Raw genomic sequence first — 24,629 nt, forward strand, 5'->3', positions numbered from 1 at the left:
TGAATATTGATGACAATGCTTAGCAGTCGTTGGTCCAAATCATCCAGACAGCATACATAACGTAGTGCGCACGGTGTCGCACGGAGAACTGTGCAAAATCAAGAGTGCCACTGCTGTAACTTCAGAGATAGTGCGCGGTGCTACCAATGTCCCAAAGTGCCGCATGGAGAACCCCCCACTAGTGTGCCGTTGTCATGACCTCAGAGATTCGAGTATTGTACTCAGAATGCTCTACTGCCTCTTCTCGAAGAAGTTGAGCTGAAACACCCTGCAAAGTTGCATAGTATCCACTGGCTACGCCAATATACAATTCATTCAGGAGCAAGCGTGAAGACAGGCGTAGTTTTTTCAAACAGCTGATGCAGTCTTAGGCAAGAGGTGGACTTTTGTGCAGGTGTCTGGGAGCAAGGACTCTCCACAGGTGGTCGGAATGGCCGAGTCGGAGGCGATGCAGGTGGCCATGGAGTCCTCCTCGGATAGCCAGGGCAGCTCCCCTGCTCACCACCCTCAGGGACCCGTAGTGGGCATGGCAGCACTCAAGCCCTGGACCACTGGCGAGCCCCACGTGAGTGACTGTGCATTGCGATAAGTCGCAGCCAAACCTGCCAAGTTTCCTGAATGTTCCGTAAAGTTTACGAATTTATGCTTGTTTCACGATTTGACGAATGTTTGTCAAGTTTTGTGGAAGAGTGAATTCTGTTACGGAAAATATTTTCGTCGTCAGTCTCAGAACTTTTCGTCGCAAATCTTATTGTGAAAGAATGCTAGAGGTGTACTTGCTTCATGCATGTTTACACAGACAAGCGCCTAAAGCAGGTGAAATTGGCAAAAGCGAAATTGCTCAAGAATTCACTGCAGTTCGTTAACATAATTTGGTGCTGTTACAAGTTTGCTGCTGCTTGTGTGCTCTGTATAGAGGTAAATCATCATTAATAATGTTCATATTTGTCCCAGAAAGGCGTGTGCGGAGGGCAAGCTTTAAAGCTTAGGTAGGTTCAGTCTTTGGTTTCTTTAGAGCGCAGTGTGGTCATTTTTTGCTGATAAGCAACTAGACTTGAGAAGATGCTGTCAGAATCTTTGACGTCGCAGTGTGCCGGTGTGGGAACGTCACGGCGGCATCACCAGCTGTCCTTTGCTTTCGTCTTTTTTATTTCTTTGTTTACTATTCCGCCTCTTGTGGAAAGGCTGTCCCTTTTGCCACTTCAGAAACCTAATTTACTAACACAGCGTAACCTAACATTCCTCAGTAGTCTCCCTTTAAAGGGCCCCTCACCAGGCTTGAGCATTGCAAACGCCCAGGCATTGTCCGTAAGTACGCCTGTCCGTAAGTTATATGCCGACGATTGTGTCGGCAAAGTATCTCGCCGCTGTACTCGGTGACAAGAGCTGCAATTTCTAACGAAAACCTGTGCAACCTTCTTCTCAAGGGGGCCCCGCTTCCTGCCGGAGAATCAAGGTCACATCCAAAAACGCCTCTTATTTCAAATGTACTGCCTGCAATGTCACTGAATGTGGCACGTAACTTTGGCAAGTTATCCAATGCAGAGCACAGAAAAGGCCACTGGAAGTGCGCCCTCAGCAAATACGTAAGGAAGGGAAAAAGGGAGGAGGTGAAGCTCGTGATGTTAATGGGACACTGTGCTCTGGCTCTGATATGCGAGGAGGCAAGGAAGGAATGACCTGCTTGAGGATGCTAGTCAAGGCAAAGGGGGAGAATGTGTCTGTTGGTAGTGGAGCACACCTCCTAGCAGCACGGTGACACAACATTTCAATTTCTGCTGTCTCATCTGATATCTCCTATCTCCTCTGAACCAATTTGAAAAGTTCTTGCTTTAAAACCCTTCCTAGACAAACACTCTTTAGACACCACTTTACATGTTCCAGTGCATGACCAAAATTGCTGATGGGGAGGAAGGGGGCTTCAATTTCTACTCTGCAGGAAAAGATAGGACACAAAACAGGAATCGCAGGCTACACAGGGGGCTCTGTGTTGCCTTTGGTTTCTTGCACTGTCATATTTGAGCGTGAGCATGGTTTAGTCAGATTGAGAGGCTTGCATTGTGGCATTGCTTCTTTTTCCTCCCCCCCCCCCCCCCCAAATGTTGTAACCATTTCTGTTTTGTGTATTGACAGGAGGACGAGGAAGAAAGTGGGATGAGTGCTGGGGAGGAAGAAGAGGAAGAGGAGGAGACGGAGGAGGAACTGAGCAGTGAGGAGGAGCGATGCACCGTTGGCGCCCAGAGGCCACCCCAGATATTGGAGCGGGCACTGGTCGGCAAGGCAAGGCCCCCTGGGTGAGTGCTTGTTGAGCGGGCCACACTTGTCCTTTGTCATATGTCAGCAGTGCTTTCCTCTGCAGTACTTGTGCATCCACACCAGCAGTAGCACAGCCAATGCCTTGCTAGTAATCAAGCGCATTTGCTTCTACTTTTTTTTTGGTAGGTTGGGAGGTCAACCACATTCCTCGAGGGGAGAAGGTTCTGCCCTTCCCGTTGAGTTGTCTCAGTCATGGCATAATGCGGATGGACCTTCGTTACCTGCACGGTAGGTTTCAATTTATTGGTTCTATTTGTTTTACTTTGCTTGTGATTTTATCTTATTACAACAGACCAACGATCTCAAACATGCCTTGTGCATCAGGTTGCTACATAGCATGTAGCCCCTTGCTGTGTGTTTGGGAGTGTCTCAGTGGTTACACGCAGCAGGCCCAAGGCTGCGAGGCCTGCAAATGCAGATGATTGCATAGGCAACAAAGCAGAGGATGACAACACCACGGGACGACAGCAAAGCACAATGCAGACGAAGACAAAGATGACGACTGTGTCGACATTATTTAATGTACTACTGTTGTTCTACAAGAATGTGGGAAGACATTTAACACCGACAGAGTCATCGCCAAGGTGTTGAGGCATGTTTTAATAGAGATACTTCGCTGTGGCTTTCAAAATTGTGTTACGAACTATAAGGTAAGTGTGAGATATTGGAATGGAGTGGGAAAGAAGGAACATGAGTGCTTGCAAAAAAATATGAAAGTGTTAGATAAGTCTGGCTTCAAAATTTAGTGTCAGACCTCTTTCACTTGTGCTCTTTAATTAGTTTTGAAAAGTCTCGCCAGTTGTGATGGTTTAAGACACAGTTGCAGTGTGGCATCTGACACAATGTGCGATGCATCGGAAAGCTCCTATTGGAGCCCAATGAAACCAACCTGGTGGAAACTTCTTGGATGCATTTGTTCATACGATGTCACACAGCAACCAGAATTGTGCCATGTGTCTCCCGCTTTCTTGCAGGACTCTTGCACCCAGAGAAACCTCAAGTCCTGACGGCGGCGGCAGCTGCCACTCTCTGGAGGCAAGCAATCAGTCGGACAAGAACATGGCTGACTTTGAAGGCGAGGAGGAAGGGTCAGCGGCCTGGCCAAGGGTCATGGTGACAACCCCAACGTCCCGGGAGGCGCCCCTCTTGTCGCCCATTAGCGCGAGTCAGGTGTGCCAGCCGGGCAAGACGCTGCTCTGGGACCTGCTGCAGGACGGCAAAATCGTGAGTGTGGTTCAAGCGCTCTTAAGGATAACAACAAACACTATAGCGCAAACAAATGGAGAGTGCATTTGTTGTACCTTCTAAACTATAACTGAGCTACATGAAATATGTACAAGGAACAGTTTCTCAGTTGAGCCGTGGTGAGGAGCCGAGAAATTTCGGCCTTCGACTCGCCATGCAGGGATATTGCAGGAGTAAGTTTCGCCTGTTCCAGATACTGAGGGCTAAGTTGTTCACAGGTATAGTCCAGCAAATGGAAGCGATCCTGTTTAAGGGGGGACGCGGGTCTTGAAATCGCGAAAAATGGTCAAAAATGGCAATTTTCAAAAATTGCGTTTTTGAAGTCTTTAACGTCCCAACTATGCCTCTACAAAATATTATGGCTCAATTCCGACTCGAAGTATAAAAAAACGGCAATTTAGAAACGTCGGTGAGCCGAAATTGAACGCCAAGCGCGAAGGTTTGCCTCATTTGCAAGCTGCCGTAGCTCCGCGCGACGCGAACCGATCGGCGCCATCTTGGTCTCGTTTGAAAGCTGGTTTCCCGCTCTCCATTCTGGCGCCCCTCGGCACGCTGTAGACCCTCGTGCAGCGGAGCGATCGGCACCCCAAGCACCCGTTCTCAAGAGCGAAATCGTCGCGAGACAACCGCTGATTGGGTGAAACGGGCGCCTCCCCGAGGCGCAGCCCTCTGATTGGCCGTGATGCATGCTTCGCCTGCCGCGGCGCCGCGGCCGCGTTGTTAGACTCCTTCGCGTCGTCTGCTTTCGCCGGCGCGCACGTCATTTTTCGCATTCCTCTTTGTTTCCTAGTATTTTTCGTTCTGCCTTTTTCTTTATCGTCCTTGTAGATATTGTGGCTATTGAGTCGCCTCTTTTAACCACGAATTTCTTGCTTTTGCGTGCCTGGTGTCTTTGTTCCGCGTGTCACGATGGCGCGAGACGCGCGCTTGAAAGCAAGCACGCGAAAAGCAGTCAGCAAAAAGAGGCGCGCATGGAATAAGAGCGCTACATCGTCAAGAACTACAGCTTCGGTGATGCCGCAAGCTGCTGTGGCCTTGGTGGATGCGGCTGGACTGAGCTCGCCAACAACAGCTTCGCCGGTGGACGTGGCTGGACAGTCCCGATCGGTGTCAACTTCGGTGTTACCGCAAGTCTCTGCAGTGCCGGTGGATGCACCTGGACTAAGCCCGTCGAAAATGCTAACTTTTGAAACGCTGCAAGTCGCTTCGGATTCCGTGTCGTCGGAAGCGGCCGAGCCGGCTGACCTAAGCCTAACGTCGACTTCGGCGTTTCCGCACGCCGCTTCGGTGCCGACGGACGCGGCTGAACCGAGCTCGCGTGCTCAATGCTTCGACGCGGTGTTTTGCGCGGAGTGCGCGGGGCGTGAAAAGTACGCAGACAACATTAAAACTTCATTGGCGAAGAAGTCCGCGACTTCCCGCAAGTTCGAGCTAATGAACGTCGGCGCAGCAAGTGAAGACGACTTTCTGAGCTTTTTTTTTGTTTTTTTTTTGTCAAGTACCAATGCAATACAGAGGTTTTCACAATCTTTACATGAACAGATTTCTTTGCGTTTGGTGTTATTGTGTTCAGTAATGACTGGGCTGCATGCTAAAGCATTAAATTTTTCCATGTGATAGGTAAACAAAAGTGGCAGAGTAAGCAAAACTTTGAATGCAATTTTCTCAGCTTTGCTTTTTCGATCAAATGCCTTTGCCTTACAGAACTTTTCATAATGTTTGCATCAACTGATTTTATTGAATTAGGTATCATTTTTTTCAGTAAAGCCTCAACTACATCCTAAAGCTTTCCATTTTTCATTAAACCCATTAGACTAGCAATTAGGTCAGATGTGAGCTAATTACTCCCGCATTGTTTTTTTCTTCCTACTTTGTTATTCATTCATGACCTATATGATCACTTTTTAAAAATTTCTTTAGCTTTAGGATGTGCAGTGGGCCCTTGGAAATGACAGCTATTCTTTGAAACTAGTTTTTTTAATTAAGAAATTATCATAATGGCCCGTAAGAAAAGACCTATGTGGGATGAATTATTTTGCAATATCTTCATTTATAGATGAGATATATAAAATCTGAATATATATTTGGGATCAGCATTCAAAGATATATCTGCATGCCAATTTTCAGGAAGATATGTTAAGAAATAAAAAAAAAGTTTTCAAGACCCTCATCCCCCCTTAAGGGGGGACGCGGGTCTTGAAATCGCGAAAAATGGTCAAAAATGGCAATTTTCAAAAATTGCGTTTTTGAAGTCTTTAATGTCCCAACTATGCCTCTACAAAATATTATGGCTCAATTCCTACTCGAAGTATAAAAAAAACGGCAATTTAGAAACGTCGGTGAGCCGAAATTGAACGCCAAACGCGAAGATTTGCCTCATTTTCAAGCTGCCGTAGCTCCGCGCGACGCGAACCGATCGGCGCCATCTTGGTCTCGTTTGAAAGCTGGTTTCCCGCTCTCCATTCTGGCGCCCCTCGGCACGCTGTAGACCCTCGTGCAGCGGAGCGATCGGCACCCCAAGCACCCGTTCTCAAGAGCGAAATCGTCGCGAGACAGCCGCTGATTGGGTGAAGCGGGCGCCTCCCCGAGGCGCAGCCCCCTGATTGGCCGTGACGCATGCTTCGCCTGCCGCGGCCCCGCGGCCGCGTTGTTCGACTCCTTCGCGTCGTCTGCTTTCGCCGGCGCGCACGTCATTTTTCGCATTCCTCTTGTATTTTTCGTTCTGCCTTTTTCTTTATCGTTCTTGTAGATATTTTGGCTATTGAGTCGCCTCTTTTAACCACGAATTTCTTGCTTTTGCGTGCCTGGTGTCTTTGTTCCGCGTGTCACGATGGCGCGAGACGCGCGCTTGAAAGCAAGCACGCGAAAAGCAGTCAGCAAAAAGAGGCGCGCATGGAATAAGAGCGCTACATCGTCGAGAACTACAGCTTCGGTGATGCCGCAAGCTGCTGTGGCATAGAGATATGGCTGTGGCCTTGGTGGATGCGGCTGGAGTGAGCTCGCCAACAACAGCTTCGCCGGTGGACGCGGCTGGACAGTCCCGATCGGTGTCAACTTCGGTGTTACCGCAAGTCTCTGCAGTGCCGGTGGATGCGCCTGGACTAAGCCCGTCGACAATGCTAACTTTTGAAACGCTGCAAGTCGCTTCGGATTCCGTGTCGTCGGAAGCGGCCGAGCCGGCTGACCTAAGCCTAACGTCGACTTCGGCGTTTCCGAACGCCGCTTCGGTGCCGACGAACGCGGCTGAACCGAGCTCGCGTGCTCAACGCTTCGACGCGGTGTTTTGCGCGGAGTGCGCGGGGCGTGAAAAGTACGCAGACAACATTAAAACTTCATTGGCGAAGAAGTCCGCGACTTCCCGCAAGTTCGAGCTAATGAACGTCGGCGCAGCAAGTAAAGACGACTTTCTGAGCTTTTTTTTTTTTTTTGCCAAGTACCAATGCAATACAGAGGTTTTCACAATCTTTACATGAACAGATTTCTTTGAGTTTGGTGTTATTGTGTTCAGTAATGACTGGGCTGCATGCTAAAGCATTAAATTTTTCCATGTGATAGGTAAACAAAAGTGGCAGAGTAAGCAAAACTTTGAATGCAATTTTCTCAGCTTTGCTTTTTCGATCAAATGCCTTTGCCTTACAGAACTTTTCATAATGTTTGCATCAACTGATTTTATTGAATTAGGTATCATTTTTTTCAGTAAAACCTCAACTACATCCTAAAGCTTTCCATTTTTCATTAAACCCATTAGACTAGCAATTAGGTCAGATGTAAGCTAATTACTCCCGCATTGTTTTTTTCTTCCGACTTTGTTATTCATTCATGACCTATATGATCACTTTTTAAAAATTTCTTTAGCTTTAGGATGTGCAGTGGGCCCTTGGAAATGACAGCCATTTTTTGAAACTAGTTTTTTTAATTAAGAAATTATCATAATGGCCCGTAAGAAAAGACCTATGTGGGATGAATTATTTTGCAATATCTTCATTTATAGATGAGATATATAAAATCTGAATATATATTTGGGATCAGCATTCAAAGATATATCTGCATGCCAATTTTCAGGAAGATATGTCACGAAATAAAAAAAAAGTTTTCAAGACCCTCATCCCCCCTTAAGGGGGGACGCGGGGATCAGATCGCGAAAATCCCCAAAAAGATCGATTTTTGGCAACGACGCGTTTCGGTATCTGCAATGCCTAATCTACATTGTATCAAAATGGTTTGACTGAAAACGCGCTAAAAGTGGCCGAAAAAAATTAATTTATCAGTGCGTAGCGCGAGAAAACGGCTTAAAATCGCGTAAAATCATCGCAGTTCGCGGAGCCCTAACTCGTCTTTCCCGCCACCGAACGCCGCCATCTTGGTATCGTTCGAAAGCTCGAAGTTTCGCCGTTCCGTTTCTGAATTCTTCGGTCGTCGCCATCTTGTAACAAACACACAAACACAAAAGAAGCGCGGGTCTGCTAGAGGCGGTCACACGGGCCCTGCGATGAAAGCGGGCCTCCGATTGGTTGCCGTACTGAAAGGCGTCTCGCCATTGGTTGCTGCTGCAGCAGCGGGGAAGCTGGCAACCATGGCGGACCGCAGTTGTCTGCTTTGAAAACCACGCCGGCGTCTTTCTTCGTTTGACACTCGCAGTATTCGGATTTATGAAAGCTCCCAGGTCAGCGATGGATCGTCGCTCGTTCGAAAAGAACTTTTAAATGAAGCATGCCTTCGGAAAACGGAAGCGCAAGCCTCCTACGGCGAGAAAAAGACGGCGGCCAGCGGGGAAAGCGGAGAACCCGACTGAACACGCGGATAACGTGCCGCGTTATCTTGCACCCTGCGATTCCAGCAGCGAAGCCGACAATCGCACTGTGAGATCGACATTGATAACCAAGCCACCGGAAGACGTGCCAACGGAGGCTCTCGCACCTGTGCGTACGGCCGCGCGAGTCGGCAAGCGAGCCCGCGTTGTTGGAGGCGACGCGGGTCGAAGGTCTCCATCGCCGGCAGAGACGGTGTGCGTTTCCGATGCATCGTGCGACAGGGACACGCAGCCTGCGAGTGAGCCCCAACCGTCGACGAGCTACATACTGTATGGTGACTCAAGGCTCACCAGACGAATCGTCGCACGATTCAGACGCGCCTCGAGCTGCTTTTTGTGTCAGCGGTGACTGCAGAAGCGCAGGCATGCAGCGTTCGCGACTCCCTTCGCGCAGTGTCCGCGACTGAGCGGAAGCAGCAACGCCAAGAACAAATTTCGGCCCCTTGTGACTGTGAGTTCATTATTATGCCTGTTTCCGCGATGAACTCTTTGATCGCTAAAACTCTGTGCCCAAGATGCCAACAGCGTTCTGTGGGTGTACACTGCGATACCAGGCTCGGTCTGGCAATGGAAATGGTGGTCATGCACTAGTCCAGACGGCGCTAGAAAAGGATAAATAACGCCTGAAGAAGGCATCCAAAGCCCACCAAACAATGAGGCAAAGGTGTAAGAAGATGCCTGACAGCAATGATTCAAAATATTACAGCCCTGGTGCTTTTTAATAAATTTGCAGTGCTTTTAAAACTTTGCAGCCAGTTTTCTCAATTGCATTTTTTTTGTCAATCACCTCGCTCGTGGAAAGCGTAGCACAACGATGGCTGGACCGATTTTGGCCCAGTTTGTTTTGCTGTGATCCACAAGCTGTGCTTTACTTAAAGACAGTCTTGAAATGTTTCTTTATCTTTCCATTATTTAATTATTTCACAATTACTACATGGCTCCATGCAGTGAAGCACAGTCATGTGCATGTTATGTTGAGCAAAAAATTATTAGCTCACTAAAAAAAAAATCGAACACTGTCTTGATGTAGATTAGACATCTGGGCAAACATGCAAAGTATTCCCAGCTCCCTATCATGTTTCGTTACTGTGCCAGGCTTTCCACAAGCAAGGAACTTATAAATTCTTATAAAACAAAAACTAATTAAGATATCCTAATGAAATTTCAGATTTGTGTCTTTATTGCAATGTGCAGTGTGTGTGCCAAATTTCAGCCCTTTCTGTCAAGAAACAAAAAAGTTAATTCTGATCCCCTCCTCCCCCCTTAAGTGGTCCTGTTTTTCCCTGATGTTGCTGCGTTTTGAAGCTGTACAGGAAGCCTCTTGCAGGACAGTCTTGCAAAGAGCACCAATGAGTGTGTAAGCTGGTCCCCGTGCACCGAAACACCTTAGCCCAAGAGAGGGAAGCAACTTTTCTCGCACTCGAGTATTCTTGTCGTCAGGTAGTGCTCGCAACGAAACATGCATGCTAACTTTTGTAGCTGTGTACCGACTCTCTTATCATGTGTGTGCCACTTGGGGAAACCAAACACAGAGATGCGAGAACCGTGCAGGAAGATAGAATATCAGAGGGGACGAAAGAGTGGATCGTCCCCACATCATGTTGTAATTTTTAATGAGAGTCATTCTTTGCTTCATGCCAGACTATTGTGGTAAGTAGGTAGGTTCCTGTGTTGCCTCACTTAGGGCCTCTTCAGAAAAATGAAAAAAAAATGTTTGTTCTGTGGTGTGCTTCGAAGCGGGGCCCCCCAGTGCAATAACGAGATGTTCTACCTGTCGGGCCATGAATGCTTGCGCATTTCTCTTGTGCCTGTGCCAATTAGTGCTTTGAAATGACTGGCATGTACTACATACATTACATTGCACAGCAACGAATTGCTTAACCTAAGGGAACTCAAGACTGAATATTTCTTGAAAATTTCATCTGTTTAGAGCCAATAACAAGAGTGTTTGTAGCGGGGGCCACGTCCCCCCTTAAAAAGGGGAGAGCTTTGGACGTGTGCAAGTTTCCATGCTGCTGATGCAGGCATGAGTCGTGCAAATAATTGTCAGCCTTACCACTTGCCTTTTGTGTGTGTTACACCACATAGCAATAAGTTGCTTATGAAAACGGTAGCATGCGCGTTGCCTCGATCTTTCGGGCCCACTAGCTTGGAGGCTATGTGACATTCAACTGCCCTCAGTATGGGCTCAGTGCCTAATGAAACAGGTTGCAATGTTTTTTTCACCCGAATACAATATGCATATCAGTCATCATGTCATGGCTGTCATAGTGGCCTTGCAGCTGTCATCGCACACTCAATTGCTTGCTTTATGCAAAGCATTTTTGAACCACTGTAAGGCATTAAACTTTGTGAATCAATCCATTCAATCAGCCACATGAGCACTGATTCAGTTTTCCCCTTAAAATTTCGCACGCACTGTACCTTTGTGTGGTGTGCAGATCATTTTTCTGGCTTGCTAGTGCTCCACTAATCGAAATTAAATTAACAATCATTGTGATCATATTGTCAGTGAAAAACATAACTGGCTTTGTATCGCTGGTTTTGTATCGCCTGGGCACTTAAACAAGTGAAAGAAAGACTAAAACCAGGCTAAATTAAGCTTTTGCTTTGCATATCCAGGGTTAGCCGAGCCAAGCCACAGTCATTTTTTTTTTCCCGCTGGGAACTTTCTCTTTGTGTGTTGACATTATTGGCATTGCAAAAACACTCCTGTAGGAGGAGCTGGGCGAAGAGCTGGCCCTTGAAGCCGAGAAGGTGCTGTGCAGTCTGGTGTGCTGGTACGTGGACCGCAGTGTGAGGACGCAGTTCATCGAGGGCTGCCTCCGAAACCTGGCACAGAGCAGGTGAGCACCCCCTTGTCGGACATGTCGACCCATTGTCGGACATTCTAGAACGTGCCAGAGACACAGTGAGAACAATGAGTCTGGAGAAGAATGTGATGGTGTCCGTACACGAATCTGAATGATCAAGTGCACACCCTCATAAGGGGTGACGCGGGTTTTAAATCGCGAAAAATGGCCAAAAAATCGATTTTTTGAAAATCACATTTTCAGTTTCTATAACCCCTTTTCTAACTGATACCCAAATATCATCACTGTAAACCACTTAGAAGTGCTCTAAATAATTCGTTTTATCAGCCAAGGTGGCGAAAAATCTTGCGGAAATCAAGAAAGAACAGCGTTTTCCACGCTACGATATCTCCGGAACGGCGCGACCGAGCGCCGCCATCTTGGTCTCGTTGGAAAGCGCATTTCTCCGTCTTCAAATTTGCCGCTTCAGCGATCTCCTCCATACAGAAACAAGCGCACAAAAAGCAAATGATTGAAGGTCGTGCCGGAGTCTGCGATTGGCCGCGCCTGCCACGTGACTCCAGCGCGGTTCGCCATTGGTCCAGCGCGGTTCGCCATTGGTCCAGCGCGGTTCGCCATTGGTCCGGCGCTCGCGTCGTCTGCTCGGCTCTTTGCACCTCGCGAGTTTGACGTCTCCACTCGCCGTAATCTCGACGTGTCAAAACGGGCGCGACGCGGACATCGCAGTAGCGTGGCCGATCCCTGCACTTGTGGACGTTTCAGACTCGCGGCTAAGCATTCCGAGCATCGGCGACGCGGACATCGCAACCAACATTCACGCGTGGAATCCTCGGACATGCGGCTAAGCCTTTCAGCACTCGGTGTTTCGAATTCGTGACAAATTGGTATCGCGCACGCAATCCTCGGAAACGCAGCTAAACATTTCGCGCATAGGGAGTCTACGACTCGGCGATCATGCACATCGCGCGCGGACTTCTCGGACCGTCACCTAATCATTTTGTGCATCGGCTCCTCCGACTGCGCGAATAAGCGCATCGAGGGTCGACTCCTCGAGCCCGCGACTAGGCATTTCGCGCGTCGGCACCTCGGGCTGCCCGAATAAGCGCATCGAGGGTCGACTCCTCGAGCCCGCGACTAGGCATTTCGCGCGTCGGCACCTCGGGCTGCCCGAATAAGCGCATCGAGGGTCGACTCCTCGAGCCCGCGACTAGGCATTTCGAGCGTCGGCAGCTCGGGCTGCCCAAATAAGCGCGTCGAGGGTCGACTCCTCGAGCCCGCGACTAGGCATTTCGCGCGTCGGCACCTCGGGCTGCCCGAATAAGCGCATCGAGGGTCGACTCCTCGAGCCCGCGACTAGGCATTTCGCGCGTCGGCAGCTCGGGCTGCCCGAATAAGCGCATCGAGGGTCGACTCCTCGAGCCCGCGACTAGGCATTTCGCGCGTCGGCACCTCGGGCTGCCCGAATAAGCGCATCGAGGGTCGACTCCTCGAGCCCGCGACTAGGCATTTCGCGCGTCGGCAGCTCGGGCTGCCCGAATAAGCGCATCGAGGGTCGACTCCTCGAGCCCGCGACAAGGCATTTCGCGCGTCGGCAGCTCGGGCTGCCCAAATAAGCGCGTCGAGGGTCGACTCCTCGAGCCCGCGACTAGGCATTTCGCGCGTCGGCACCTCGGGCTGCCCGAATAAGCGCATCGAGGGTCGACTCCTCGAGCCCGCGACTAGGCATTTCGCGCGTCGGCACCTTGAACTGCGCGGCTACGCACATCGCGCGGCTGTGCATTTCGCACATCGGCACTTCGGATTCGCAACCAAACACATTGCGCGTTCACTCTATTATCATATTGTCACGATAGCTCGTAACAATATCTATCATACCACCCCTTCATAAAGAGAACCTCATCATGAGCTCTGTTCACTAGGCCCCTTGGGCTGGCACACACCTGGCTGCAGAAGTGATCGAGGCATCATACAAAAGTAAAATTCTGGAAAGTACCTAGCAGCTGCATATCTATCACTGCCTCTCTGATCCTAAGTTCCACTGTCAGGTGAAGATGACTTGGAAGGCTACTTACACTCAGAGCCTTCATTCAGTAACATGGTCAATTATACCAAATGAAAAAATGCCTCACTGATTGTAATGGAGACTGCTATCAATCAGACAGCCTGCATGTACAACACTGGAACTATATTCATGCCCACAGAGTTGTACACTTCGGTTTGAAACCCAGGCACCATGCTCTTTGTAGAGCATGGTGCCTAATAAAGTTTCTTGTGCTAGGTCAGTGGCCAGTATGCTATTATTTTCAGAGTGTGCAGTCACACATTTAGTATGGCCATTCTTAAAAAAACATAGAGCTTCAATATGGTGCCATTTGTATTGCTGTAGATACACTTCAGCAAAAGCTACATTTGTTTGAAACTTCAAATGCGTTTATTTCAGTTCGATGTTTTTGCACACTGTACTCCGCCTTACGGGTGTTTTTTCTGGGTTGTCTTTGGCCGAAAATGACAAGGGTGGTATCATTTTATTCGAATTGAAATGATCTGCGGGGTGATGCTATTTTTATTACTCTTGCACCGTCATGAAAATTACATTCAGGTATAGTACTCGCTGCTAATTAGAAAAAAAATTTCATAATAAATGCAAGATTGTTTTCTTGTCCGCAAAATGCTTCCAAACGAATAAAAATAGCATCACCCCCTACAGTAGGTCTTTAGCAATGGTGTCATGCATTTAGTTTTTGGTTTGGCAAGACGGAATCATCAAAAAGCCCCGTAACGAGTTTGAAATTAATTTGACTTCAGACCTCAATATTTTTTGAACTGCTACAGCTATCAAAAATCTAATTACAGATCTGAAATCAGCACAAAAAATTACCCCAGACAGTGGAGTTTATTAAAGATTCACCCAAAAATAAGAAAAAAATTTTTAAGACCCACTTCCCCCCTTAATGGGGGGAGGTTACACTTGAAAGGCAGCTTTTTTTTTTATTTGTGTGCATATCTTAACTAAATTTTCACACTTTGTGTATTTTAATGTGGATATTCTAAAAATGTAATTAATCTTGTCATAAGTAGTTTCCGATATACTCTAAAAGCATTCTATAAGCCAAGTCCTTTGTTTGGAGGAAAATTAGCCTCTAAACAGAAAATCCCCAACACAGTGGTATGAATATAAAGGATATCTAGAATGTTCTGCGAATGTCATAAAGTATTAATCAATGCTCTGTGCCAATTTGAATAATAGTTAAAGCGCATCAAAGTAGCTAGAAAAAAGTTCTTCATATGTCAAACATGTGACCCATTTCAAACAATTTTTAAGAAGAGCACCGCTTTAAAAGGTCATATTGCTTACTTCATACATTTATCTTTCTAAAAAAAAAAAGGGAGGAAAAAGAAAGAAAAGATATGCCGATAGCTGAAATAGGACAGAAGCTGTTTTACCTTCAAAATTGGAAGCGTGTCAAAATTGTTGTTTTCAGAAATCAAGGAAAAACGTTCTGCAAACATCTTTATTGGTAAAATCTGAAGGAAATGCACCCAGAGCATAATCTGGATGCATCCCATTCTTATGACTCTTTCTTGGCCAGCTTCCTCGCACTCAAAGAGGCTTCTCACTTCTTGCTAGAGCTAGCACTTTGACAAAGATCTTTCTCCTCTGCCCTCTGAGATGCGCTGCCGCAAATATTCGTGTCTAGCTGCTGTAGAACTGCAGTAAACGCACGCAGGTTCCCAGTCTTGAAGCCTAGGACAGCTTCTGCAGCAGCAGCTTGTACGGCAAAGAGAGCTGCATGCTGTTTCTTTGAGACCAAACTGCAAATCGCAGAATGTAAGGAGCAGTAGGTTGATCTGATGCTTGGCACTGTCGCTGCGGCGCTCGCCTCTGCGAAAGGCTCCACCTTCTGTGCCATTGCTGGTACTGACCAAAGCCCCTCAAGTGTGGCCTTTCGTGGGCGATGCTCTACCAGTTGAGCTCTCAATCGGCAGAGCATTGCACATGTAAAGACGTGGGATCGTTCCCCACCTGCGGCAAGTTGTTTTTTTCATCCACTTTCATTTCCATTAATTTATCATTTCTTTAATTAATTTAGTAAGCGCAAGTAATTTCCCCTATGTTGTCCTTGGTGTCAACATTTGTTGGCTTCTTGTGGTATAGTTATCTAGTTACGTAGTTATCTAGCAATTTTTGTAGGAAACGTTGTAGCCTTCAGTGTGAATAATTTGCACGCCCTTTATTTTCAGGTCTGTGGTCGTTTCACTGCGCCTGCTACCCAAGCTGCTAGCATCTTTCCAGCAGCCCAGGGAAGGCGCAGACACACACTATGTCACCATGTAGGCATCTTCATTCATTCGCACTTTCGTTAGTCATGTGATTTTAAACTCGTTATGAATTGCCTGCTTAATATGAAGGCTGGTATGTAGAAAAGTGTAGTTTAAATTCAATTGCTATTTTTTATGCGTTACGGCCACTGTGTCTAGGGTTAACAGTTACTAACTGTATGGATGATTCCGCTCATCTTCATTTGCAGGTGGGCGGAACGGGAGCACGGAATGATGCGACTATTTCTCGAAGACCTCGTACGATACACAAACAGCCGCAAGAAATCCTCTGCCCCCACGCACAAGCTGTACGGATCATTTCATTTGCTTTCTTTGGTGTAGAAAGACCTTTGCATGATTGCGTGTGTACATTGTGGCCACAAAAGAAATGCCTCCAGACATTTTCTTTTTATTTACTCACTAAGCGATAGTAATAGTAGCGACTCAGTGTACTAAGACAGCATGGACTGCTTATAGCACAAGTTGCTAGAGTCGGGAATTTCTGCACTCTAAGCGGTTGTGCACTATAAAAAAAAAACAGCATTTTTTTTCAGAGGATGTGCATTCGCAAAACATGTAGACCATGCAGCCGCAACTGATTTTTCTGGGGCGCTGGAGTTGTAAAAGACAGCAAACTAATCTTACCATTGAAATTCGTTTTTCCAGCCTGCCCGATAATTCAGACATTTTTGTAGATCCGTGTTAGAAAAAGTCAATTGGCGACTGCGTTGTTTATTTCTCACACTCAAAACTGAAAAGTAGGGATGTGCGAACATTCAGAAAGTTCGAATATTATCGAATATATCAAATATTATATTTTTAATATTTGTAGATATTCGAAAATGTTAGAACATTCGGTTGAATACGAATATTCGAATACATTGCTGGCTGTGCGGAAGCAAACACGGTTCTTGGAATTTGTTTCTATCTAAAAATATTGGGGCGATGTTGTGCTAAATTTTGTGCCAACTTCGTGCTGCCGACAAAACTTTGCCTGTAAAGCACACTTAGTCATTGAACGTCTAAACTATGCGGGATAGCCAGCCTCTCAGCAGCAAGGGGCATGGTTTTGTGAACAGCAGGTGCGCACTTTTTTTTTTTTTGCAGCGCCACCCTCCAATTTTGAGCTTATTGCTTGAGAGCAAGTGTGATGATTGACGGCTGGCACAGGGTCAAACGCCTCCGAGTTGACGGGCATTTGATGCGGTGTAATAAGGCACATGCTGGCTGCGGGATTGTCCAGCAACCATATTATAACCCGTATTTCACAACTCGGTAACTTAACTTGGTAACCACTCAGTAACTCAGTAAACCCATATTTCGTCTCGCACGGGTTCACTAAAAGTGGCGTGCATGTACATTGAGTCCTACGGAAAGATAAACGGAAGTCGGAAAAAGCGCACATCACGTCTGGTCCTGCACTATGCGTGGTTACGTTATAAGTGGTCTGAGCTGTAACACCAAATGTGGCTTGCAAGACTGCCGAGGAAATTTAGTGTGGCCTAAGTTAATGAGTGGTGGAACACTCGTTCGTTGTGGTACATTGCCTGTGGAATTATTCTAATCTATAGTCGACCTGTACTGGTTCAGACAGCTGGGAGCCTAAGATGGTGTAGTTAACTGAAGTTTAATTATGTATGGTCCAAAGAAGACTAGTATAAGTTACAATGTTTACTGGCATAATGAAGGCATTCGTGTAATGAATGCACTCACCACTTTTCCAATCAAAGAGAACTTATTTTTCTCGCATAATGATCGCACCTCAAACTTGCTACCGTGAAGTTATGAGACCCACAGTGGAATTCAGCGTCTGATGAGAAAAATAAAAATTCTACCCCGCATAATGAACACACCCCCCAACTTTGCGCATATATTTCAGGAAAAAAAAAAGTGCAATAATTGTACACAATCACCTTGTTTGACTAGATGTAGCAGCCAGTTTTGGTGGCAACATCTTGTTTGGCGCTCCTCAATGTACAGAGCAGTTTGAATGTCAGCTCTTCACATGTTTCGAATCTTTATGACTTGTATATCCTTTTATCAGCCGTTATTGGTCAACCTGCTCTGTCCGGGGAAGCCGAGTCTTGACGGAAGCAAAATCCATGCCTGTATTAACAGCAGCTTCATAATGCACTTAAACGTAGGGGGCTAACCGGTATTGTTGAAATGCTTTAATTTATTGAAATTTTGAATGACCAGGCACTTGAATCTTCGCCAACTGCAACTGCAATGCAGGTGATGAGACATAACGTAGACACCGTAGGTTTCGGCGCAGTAGAGTGGCGCTTGAGCCGAGCGGCAGCGATATACTTTTGCCAGTTTTGGTTCTCCTTGGTTTGATGCCCTAGTATCAAGTCTAACAAGCTTTTTCGTATGGTGGTCCTGTGAAAAACAGGTTGTGCATTTACGGATGTGCTCAAACATGAAGTCAACCATGAAGTTTCGTTGGGAATGAAATGTGAAATTTCGGTTTTGCTGGTGCACCACTGACCCTGTGGAAATTAGATCAAATGAATATCGAACCACACCTCGCAGCAGATGCAAGCATGCCCTACATCCCCAAAACTGATGATCTGAGAGTACAGCACACCTTTTTGGGCTACTTGTAGAATAATGTAACTAATTATCTGGCGAATCTGGTACTTCGGACTCTCGAATATTTGGGCTTTCTTCCGGTTCCCTTTGAGACAGAATTATCTGTCGGCGACTCTATAATGAAACCGAAAACGCAGTATACGAGGCAATATCGGTTACAGCTAAGCGGATATTTGTTTGCTCTGTAGCTCAAAGTATGTATATTTTGGTAGCAAGAATGTCAAATGCTCGGCAAGAGCAATTAGAAATGACACATGTTGAACAAGCATGTGTTTTGACCAGCGGGTCAGCTTGGTTGGGCCGCAGCTGGCAGGCAAAACGTGCCGATCCCATGTGTTCATATCGTATAAACTGTTGCACATTAACAACGGTGCAAAGTACGCTTGTAATTTAGAATGTTTCGCTTAACATTATAGGAAAGCGAGGCCACCAGCAGGTAATCGAAATCGGCAGGAGACCCTTTGCTTTCTCATCAGAGGCACCCTACTTGTGTATCTTTCACGTACACTCAATTAAGAATTTTTTTTAAATTGTTTTTTGCTGATATCAGTGTGTACTCTTACATTGAATGAATCACATAATCAAGCATCAAGTATGAATATCAGATGTAATGCAACTATTTTTATGTCAGATGTGACTTCTTTATAATGATGTTCAGCTGTATTTTAAAGCTTTCTTCGGTTCTACTCCCGACATCCTGATACCAGCGCATGATAAGTGTTCTCGTAAATGTTGTAATGTGGTTTTAACTTAGGCCGAACTCGGCCTGATCATTGAGCAATGCAATGTCACAGCACCCACACATCTCATAGCATTAACGAGTAGAGCTAACGAGCTAACCAATAAGTGTCTACAGCAGCACAACTTAGCAGGTCTGTTTTTGTCAATCACAATTTTGTCAAATGGCAGTTGGTTTCTGCCTTTTTTTTTTTTTTTAGTAATGGTTTACATTGTCTGAACTTACAGTGCATTTATTTTCAAACAGATCACTTCTTGTTTTTTGCAGCTACACTCACAGGGAACAGATACAGGTGCGGCTACATTTTTTGTCCTGCATCTTCTCCGCAGCCGGGTCTCCCGATGACTTTGGTGAGTATAAATCGCCAAGTTAGCTCGAGCGTCGGTTGAGTAACTCTCTGCGCAACTTCCAGGTTTGAGCCGAGACCAAGTGGACGTGCTCTGGTCGTGCCTTGCGTTGGACCCGGAGTGCGGAGATGAGCTCTTCAGTTGGCTCCTGAGTCAAGTCCGCAGCAAGGAGCAGCATGCCCTCAGTCCCGACCTGTTCCGTCACCTACTTCTGCACAAGGTACATTTCCTTGCTAAATGTTGGTAATGCCAGGAAACTGGTGCACTTTCTCATTGCACAATAAGATTGGGAACTGGATGGGTTGGTTCTTGTGCATAAGTGCAAATGGGGCAAGAAACACTGCAATGAACAGGATCGGACACACGAGTGCGTGCTCCCAACTGAAAGCTTTAATGAGAGTAATGCATCTGTCTATTGCACAAGCAATGGTCACATGATTCAACTGCATTCATCATACCATGCAAGATGAGCACTGTATGAAAGTACATGAAAGAACAAGGCAAGATAACCAGTTGGACAAATCTAGATAACCATAGTCTATGCATTTACATGGTTTACTGTAGCCATTTCATGCACATTTTACACGGGCTGCGATCAGGAGGAGGCAAAAGGGGGAATCCTCAGCCTGGAGCCAATGCTTCGACAAGGGGACACGATCTGCAGGTTGTGACTTGGTGGCTATGGCGCTCTGCTGCTGGGCATGAGCTTCTGGGTTTCATTTCTGGGCGGCGGAATTTCAGATGTGGCGGAATGCAAGAACTCTTGTGTACTTAGATGTGCATTAAGCTCCAGGTGGCCAATGTGATAGAGTTTTGCTTCTCCATAATCATATTACCATTTGAAGAATACCAGGTTACCGGAGACGTGTACGGCATTACCAATGTTGGTACTGGCATTTTGCGACTTTTTGGCCAGCCACAGTGTGTTCAAACCATTTTTTTCTATTACATAGTTGTTCTTGTCAAAGAAAAAAATGTAATCATTAAGCGGCGTCACCAGTGCGGCCGCTCAGGCAACATCCTCAATAACCTGGTATTCTGTGAACTGCATTATGTTTACTGATTGACTAAAACTGTATATTAACACGGAGACCCCAAACTACTGTGTCTCTCATTGCCTGTGTGCGTCTTTGGGATGTTAACCCCACAATTTGATTTGATCTCGACCAGGAGATTTGTCTACTTGTCTCAGAGGATTACAAGGTCATATGACAGCATTATTTAACAGTAGAAATATTGATGAAAAGAGATGATAAAGTGGATGAAAAGGCAGCTTGCTGCTGGTGGATGCGAAACCCGCACCTTCCGCACAATATGTGTGATGCGGTGCCAGTTGAGCTGCCCGTAGCGGCAGCTGTCCTCCTGTCAACTTTCTTTGGTACAGTCAAAACTCTTTGTGACAAAGCAGCATCTGACATGAAAGTACCTTTATTATATCATCTCAGCTTGTTATGTCAAGACTCAACCGTGTTTGTGTGTTGATGTATGTAGAACATCTTTCAACAGCAGGCGTCATGCCGTTGGAACTTTCCTCCTACAAATAACTCTTGGGTCCACAACTTTTGTACCACTACCTTTTGCCAGGCTACCTGGTTCATTCTTGTTATTGGCATGATGGCATGTGAAACAATGTGGAGGACAGGACAGGAAAGAGGGTCGTAATTCCTCACATTGTTACGCATCCTATTGCACCAGTAACAGATGCTTTTGTTGTCACAAAGAAAGACGACGATCATGTTTTGCGACGGTTCTCTTGCGCAGCTGCCCCAGCTTCCCGCCGCCTCGACCAGCATGACGGCGCTGCACCTGCTGCAGCAGCTGAGCGGCTCGAGTCGGGTGGCGCCGCCCGTTGAGTCAGTGTTGCTCAGTCCCCGGCCCTCCAGCTCCTCTGGCTCCTCCCTGGAGCAGGACCACTGCGTGAGCTCCTCCCCGCAACTGGCCAGCGGCATCGACCAGCTCTGGGAGATTGCGCTCAGGGCCTCCAGCACTGACGTCAGCATGGCGGCCATCCAGTACCTCAACAGCTTCTACCTCCACGGTGAATGCCTGGTTTTATTTGTCTATTGTTCACAGTTGTGCCTGTTGTGCCTCCTCAGCACTTTGCTGCTGAATCTGAGGTTTTGGGTTCAAACCACAGCTGCAGCCGTTGCATTCCAAACAGGATGGAATGCCAACACAGTTGCGGTGTACGACCTCAGAGACACAAAAAGATACATATTAAATCACTGTAGGCAAATAAGGTGTTCATTGAAAACTCCATTTTTGTTAATATTGTGGTAACAGGTTGATTACTGGAAGAGAAGATGCAGGCCAAACTTCAATTTAAAAATAATTTTGCATAGAAACCTTCAGGTGATGTCATGGTTTCCAAGGTTATCTCCTCATACTTGGGCCCTCGGGCCCCTTCAAATTTTGAAAACCACTGAGATCAGATCTTAAGCATCTTGGGATACAACGCAGTCAATCTTTACCAACGGAATAAAAAATTAACTAGGTTCGAGCAAGTGCTGTCAAAATCCATGTCATCACAGCTGGTTGTCACTCGTCCTTTGTTGTTGCATCTTCTGTCTTACCAAGCCTCCTTTCATGGCGAGAGTGGATGTTTGCTATTTCAGGCACCTCAACCCTGCCTGGTCAGAATTAATCTGAAACACACCTCCTACTACGACAACTGTCACTGCCAGATTGTAGCTTCGGAGTGTACAACTCTAAATTCTTTTAATTTATTGTGCCTGTGGTGCTCGAAGGCATCTTTTGTGGTGCAAGTTCAAACAGACATAGAAATTGAACATGTTCGAGCACTGCGCACCACTTGTGTAAGGAAATGTTTGTATATTTGAAAGAAAATACGTACGTCATACAAACCAGTCTGCCGGCATAGCTGAATGGGTGCCGATTTGGAAAAAAAAAAAGAAAATAGAAGAACGAGGCAGTGCTTAAATTGTTGTTAAAAATGTCACGGTGTAGTGATTGTGGATTCAGAAACACTAGTAGAAGTAATAAGTAATGAATGGGCACTTTTTATTGGGCAAAGTTGTTCACAGAATACAAAGCAGTGCTAGAGGGACAACAGTATTGACCGATAGTCATCAAATCTAACCACACAGCTCAAGTTAATCTGGTATTTATATCTGTGTCGTCATGCATTCCAGAGCAATTGCTGGTGCTCATGCAGATTCGGGATTGTGCTGCACTATTACCATTGGGCATGTAATTTGACCAGACACATTTGTCTCGCCGTCAAATTGGCAGTAGCGTTCACAAGGTTTCGGATACGGTAAGCTTTCCTTGCATGAGAGTGGTAAGCTTACAGCGGCAACAATTCGGTGGGATAGGTCACAGGCTGAAACCAAAGCACTGCATGTGTGGCAATGTGATTCATCTCTGAGGTGTATTTTTTCATTCAAAAATTGACCTTGTCCTTATTTTCTAATTCGCAGCTCACCAAGGCACTCTTGAAAGGGAAGAAGAGTTTGCACAGAGATGCATGCACAGCTTACGAACAGCAGCGGACAGCCTTGCTGAGGTAAGACCACGTGCCAGTTATTTGCCATGGAACGTTGCTGAGAGGGATCATAGTAGAACACAAGTGCAAAAGAAAGTAAACAAGACTGAATGGATAGCAGTGGTTGTGAACGACGGGTGCAAAACAGTCAAGAAGCTAGCATGCAAACAATTACTTGTGTACAGAAGAGAAATCGAAACTGAAAAGATTTTTAACAAGTAATCGAAACAAGCGGTTCAATCAACTAAAACATTTGATATGAACTTGAAATACGGCTCTTGTTGGTTGGTGGTGTGATGTTTCATAGGGCTGTGTTCTCATGGGCTGTTGTAATAGTTGAACAGTTTTTGTCTCGTCAAGTGTGGGTACAGTTTGTTTGGATGTTTATGTACAGTAAAACCTCGTTAAACCGTACCCGCTTAAACAGTAGTTTCGGTTTAAAAGTAGTAAAGTCAAATCCCCGACTCAGCGGCCATTGAACATAATGTATTTTGTATCCGCATAAACCGTACCAGCTTATTGCGTACGCATCGGTTAAAACGTAGCGTTTCCACTTTTCGTCGCGCAAACACGGCGGTGCGTCGTCTCCATCGGGCGGCCCGGCAGAACAACAAGCCTCAGAGATCGGTACAACGGCCTCCAAGCGCCCTGTGCGTTTGCACGTGAAGCCGCATCAACATCAACATAATTTCGACGCCGCATGGACGCCGTGCCGGAGAGCGTTGTGGCGTCGTGCAAGCGAGGACTCGCGTCATGCCGAAGCTAGGATAAAAAAAGACGCCGGGTGCTCAGCATAGAAGAAAAATTAGACATCGTCCGTGCTACCGAACGTGACACGAAGAAGTCGGCGCTGGCCCGCGACATGGATCTGCTGTTGACTACAGTGTGTGGCATTTGGAATGCGAAGTTGCTCGGCAGCGCTGCTGCGACCGCGAAGAGATGTCGGCTACGAGGTTCGACTTTTCACCATCGTTGCCGCCGTTGTTGCCGAAGTGTCAACTAGCGACAGTGACGAGGACGACACGGAAAGCGACAGCACGGGCTATTCAGGCCCGACAGTGGCAGAAGCTGCGCGTTACGTCAGCCTCATGAATGCGATCGTCGCAAGGAGAACAGGGGCGCGATAACGTAACTATTCCAAACGGAAAGTTCTCCGAACTCCGGCACCCGGCAATGATAAAGGCGCCCCGGGACTTATGCAGCACTACTGCGCGCGTGCACGGAGAATACGCAACGCCAACGAGGAATCTGCCGTGCGAGTGTTTGCCGAGAGGAGGAGGGCTGGCTGAGAAGCTGGCACGCAGCTTCAGTAAGTTTGAGGCCGCTGTCGTCGTGCTAGGCCGCCGCGATATCAAACGAAAATAACAATTACGTCCCGCGAAGTGAATAAATACTGCATGTTTTTCCCCTTTCCTCGCACTCTCTCTGAGTTCGGTTTTCGACAGATAAGTGGGCGATCTCATGCTATTCCGCTTAAACAGTACTACCGTTTAGTACGTACTTTTTCCGAGCTCCGGCCGACTACGGTTTAACGAGGTTTCACTGTATACAGTAAACTTTTGAAGTGTTCGCAACATAATGCTCACTTGCACAGTTCTTTTTGCGTGGAGCTGGTTTAGTAAACACTCATTGTAACGAAGTCATCAAAACATAAAACTTCATAATAAGCGGTATTTCGTTAAAAGCAGAGGAACTATGGAAGAGTCCAGGTAATGTGGGAATAAAAAAAAAAAAACTTTTGAATGAAGCAATATTTCAAATAAGGAGATTTTGCATAAAGTGTTCACTATAGTACAATATTGGTGTTCCTTACCCATGTACACAAAGTGACCTGGAGTTTAGCGCCATAGCTAGGCATGGTTGTTTTTACTATTGGTTTTTGCGGGTGTTTCGTTGGTTCCAGTAGCTTTTTCGAGTTGGAGTGTGCTGCTGGAACCAC

General features: G+C 46.5%; 1 protein-coding gene across 5 annotated transcripts in view; it reads left to right on the top strand.

Moving 5' to 3' along the window:
* puf (ubiquitinyl hydrolase 1 puf) overlaps nucleotides 1-24,629 on the top strand; it is a 115,543-nt gene that overhangs the window by 23,897 nt on the left and 67,017 nt on the right. For all 5 annotated transcript variants that reach the window (XM_070521856.1, XM_070521857.1, XM_070521858.1 and 2 more), the window contains 11 exons: nucleotides 395-565; nucleotides 2,134-2,294; nucleotides 2,443-2,544; nucleotides 3,291-3,540; nucleotides 11,090-11,217; nucleotides 15,427-15,516; nucleotides 15,714-15,812; nucleotides 19,106-19,188; nucleotides 19,251-19,405; nucleotides 20,947-21,223; nucleotides 22,626-22,711. In XM_070521856.1, coding sequence (XP_070377957.1) covers nucleotides 395-565; nucleotides 2,134-2,294; nucleotides 2,443-2,544; nucleotides 3,291-3,540; nucleotides 11,090-11,217; nucleotides 15,427-15,516; nucleotides 15,714-15,812; nucleotides 19,106-19,188; nucleotides 19,251-19,405; nucleotides 20,947-21,223; nucleotides 22,626-22,711 — 1,602 coding nt within the window. The remainder of the gene's footprint in view (nucleotides 1-394; nucleotides 566-2,133; nucleotides 2,295-2,442; nucleotides 2,545-3,290; nucleotides 3,541-11,089; nucleotides 11,218-15,426; nucleotides 15,517-15,713; nucleotides 15,813-19,105; nucleotides 19,189-19,250; nucleotides 19,406-20,946; nucleotides 21,224-22,625; nucleotides 22,712-24,629) is intronic.

The sequence above is a fragment of the Dermacentor albipictus genome, chromosome 7 (assembly GCF_038994185.2).
Source record: "Dermacentor albipictus isolate Rhodes 1998 colony chromosome 7, USDA_Dalb.pri_finalv2, whole genome shotgun sequence".
Classification (NCBI taxonomy): domain Eukaryota; kingdom Metazoa; phylum Arthropoda; class Arachnida; order Ixodida; family Ixodidae; genus Dermacentor; species Dermacentor albipictus.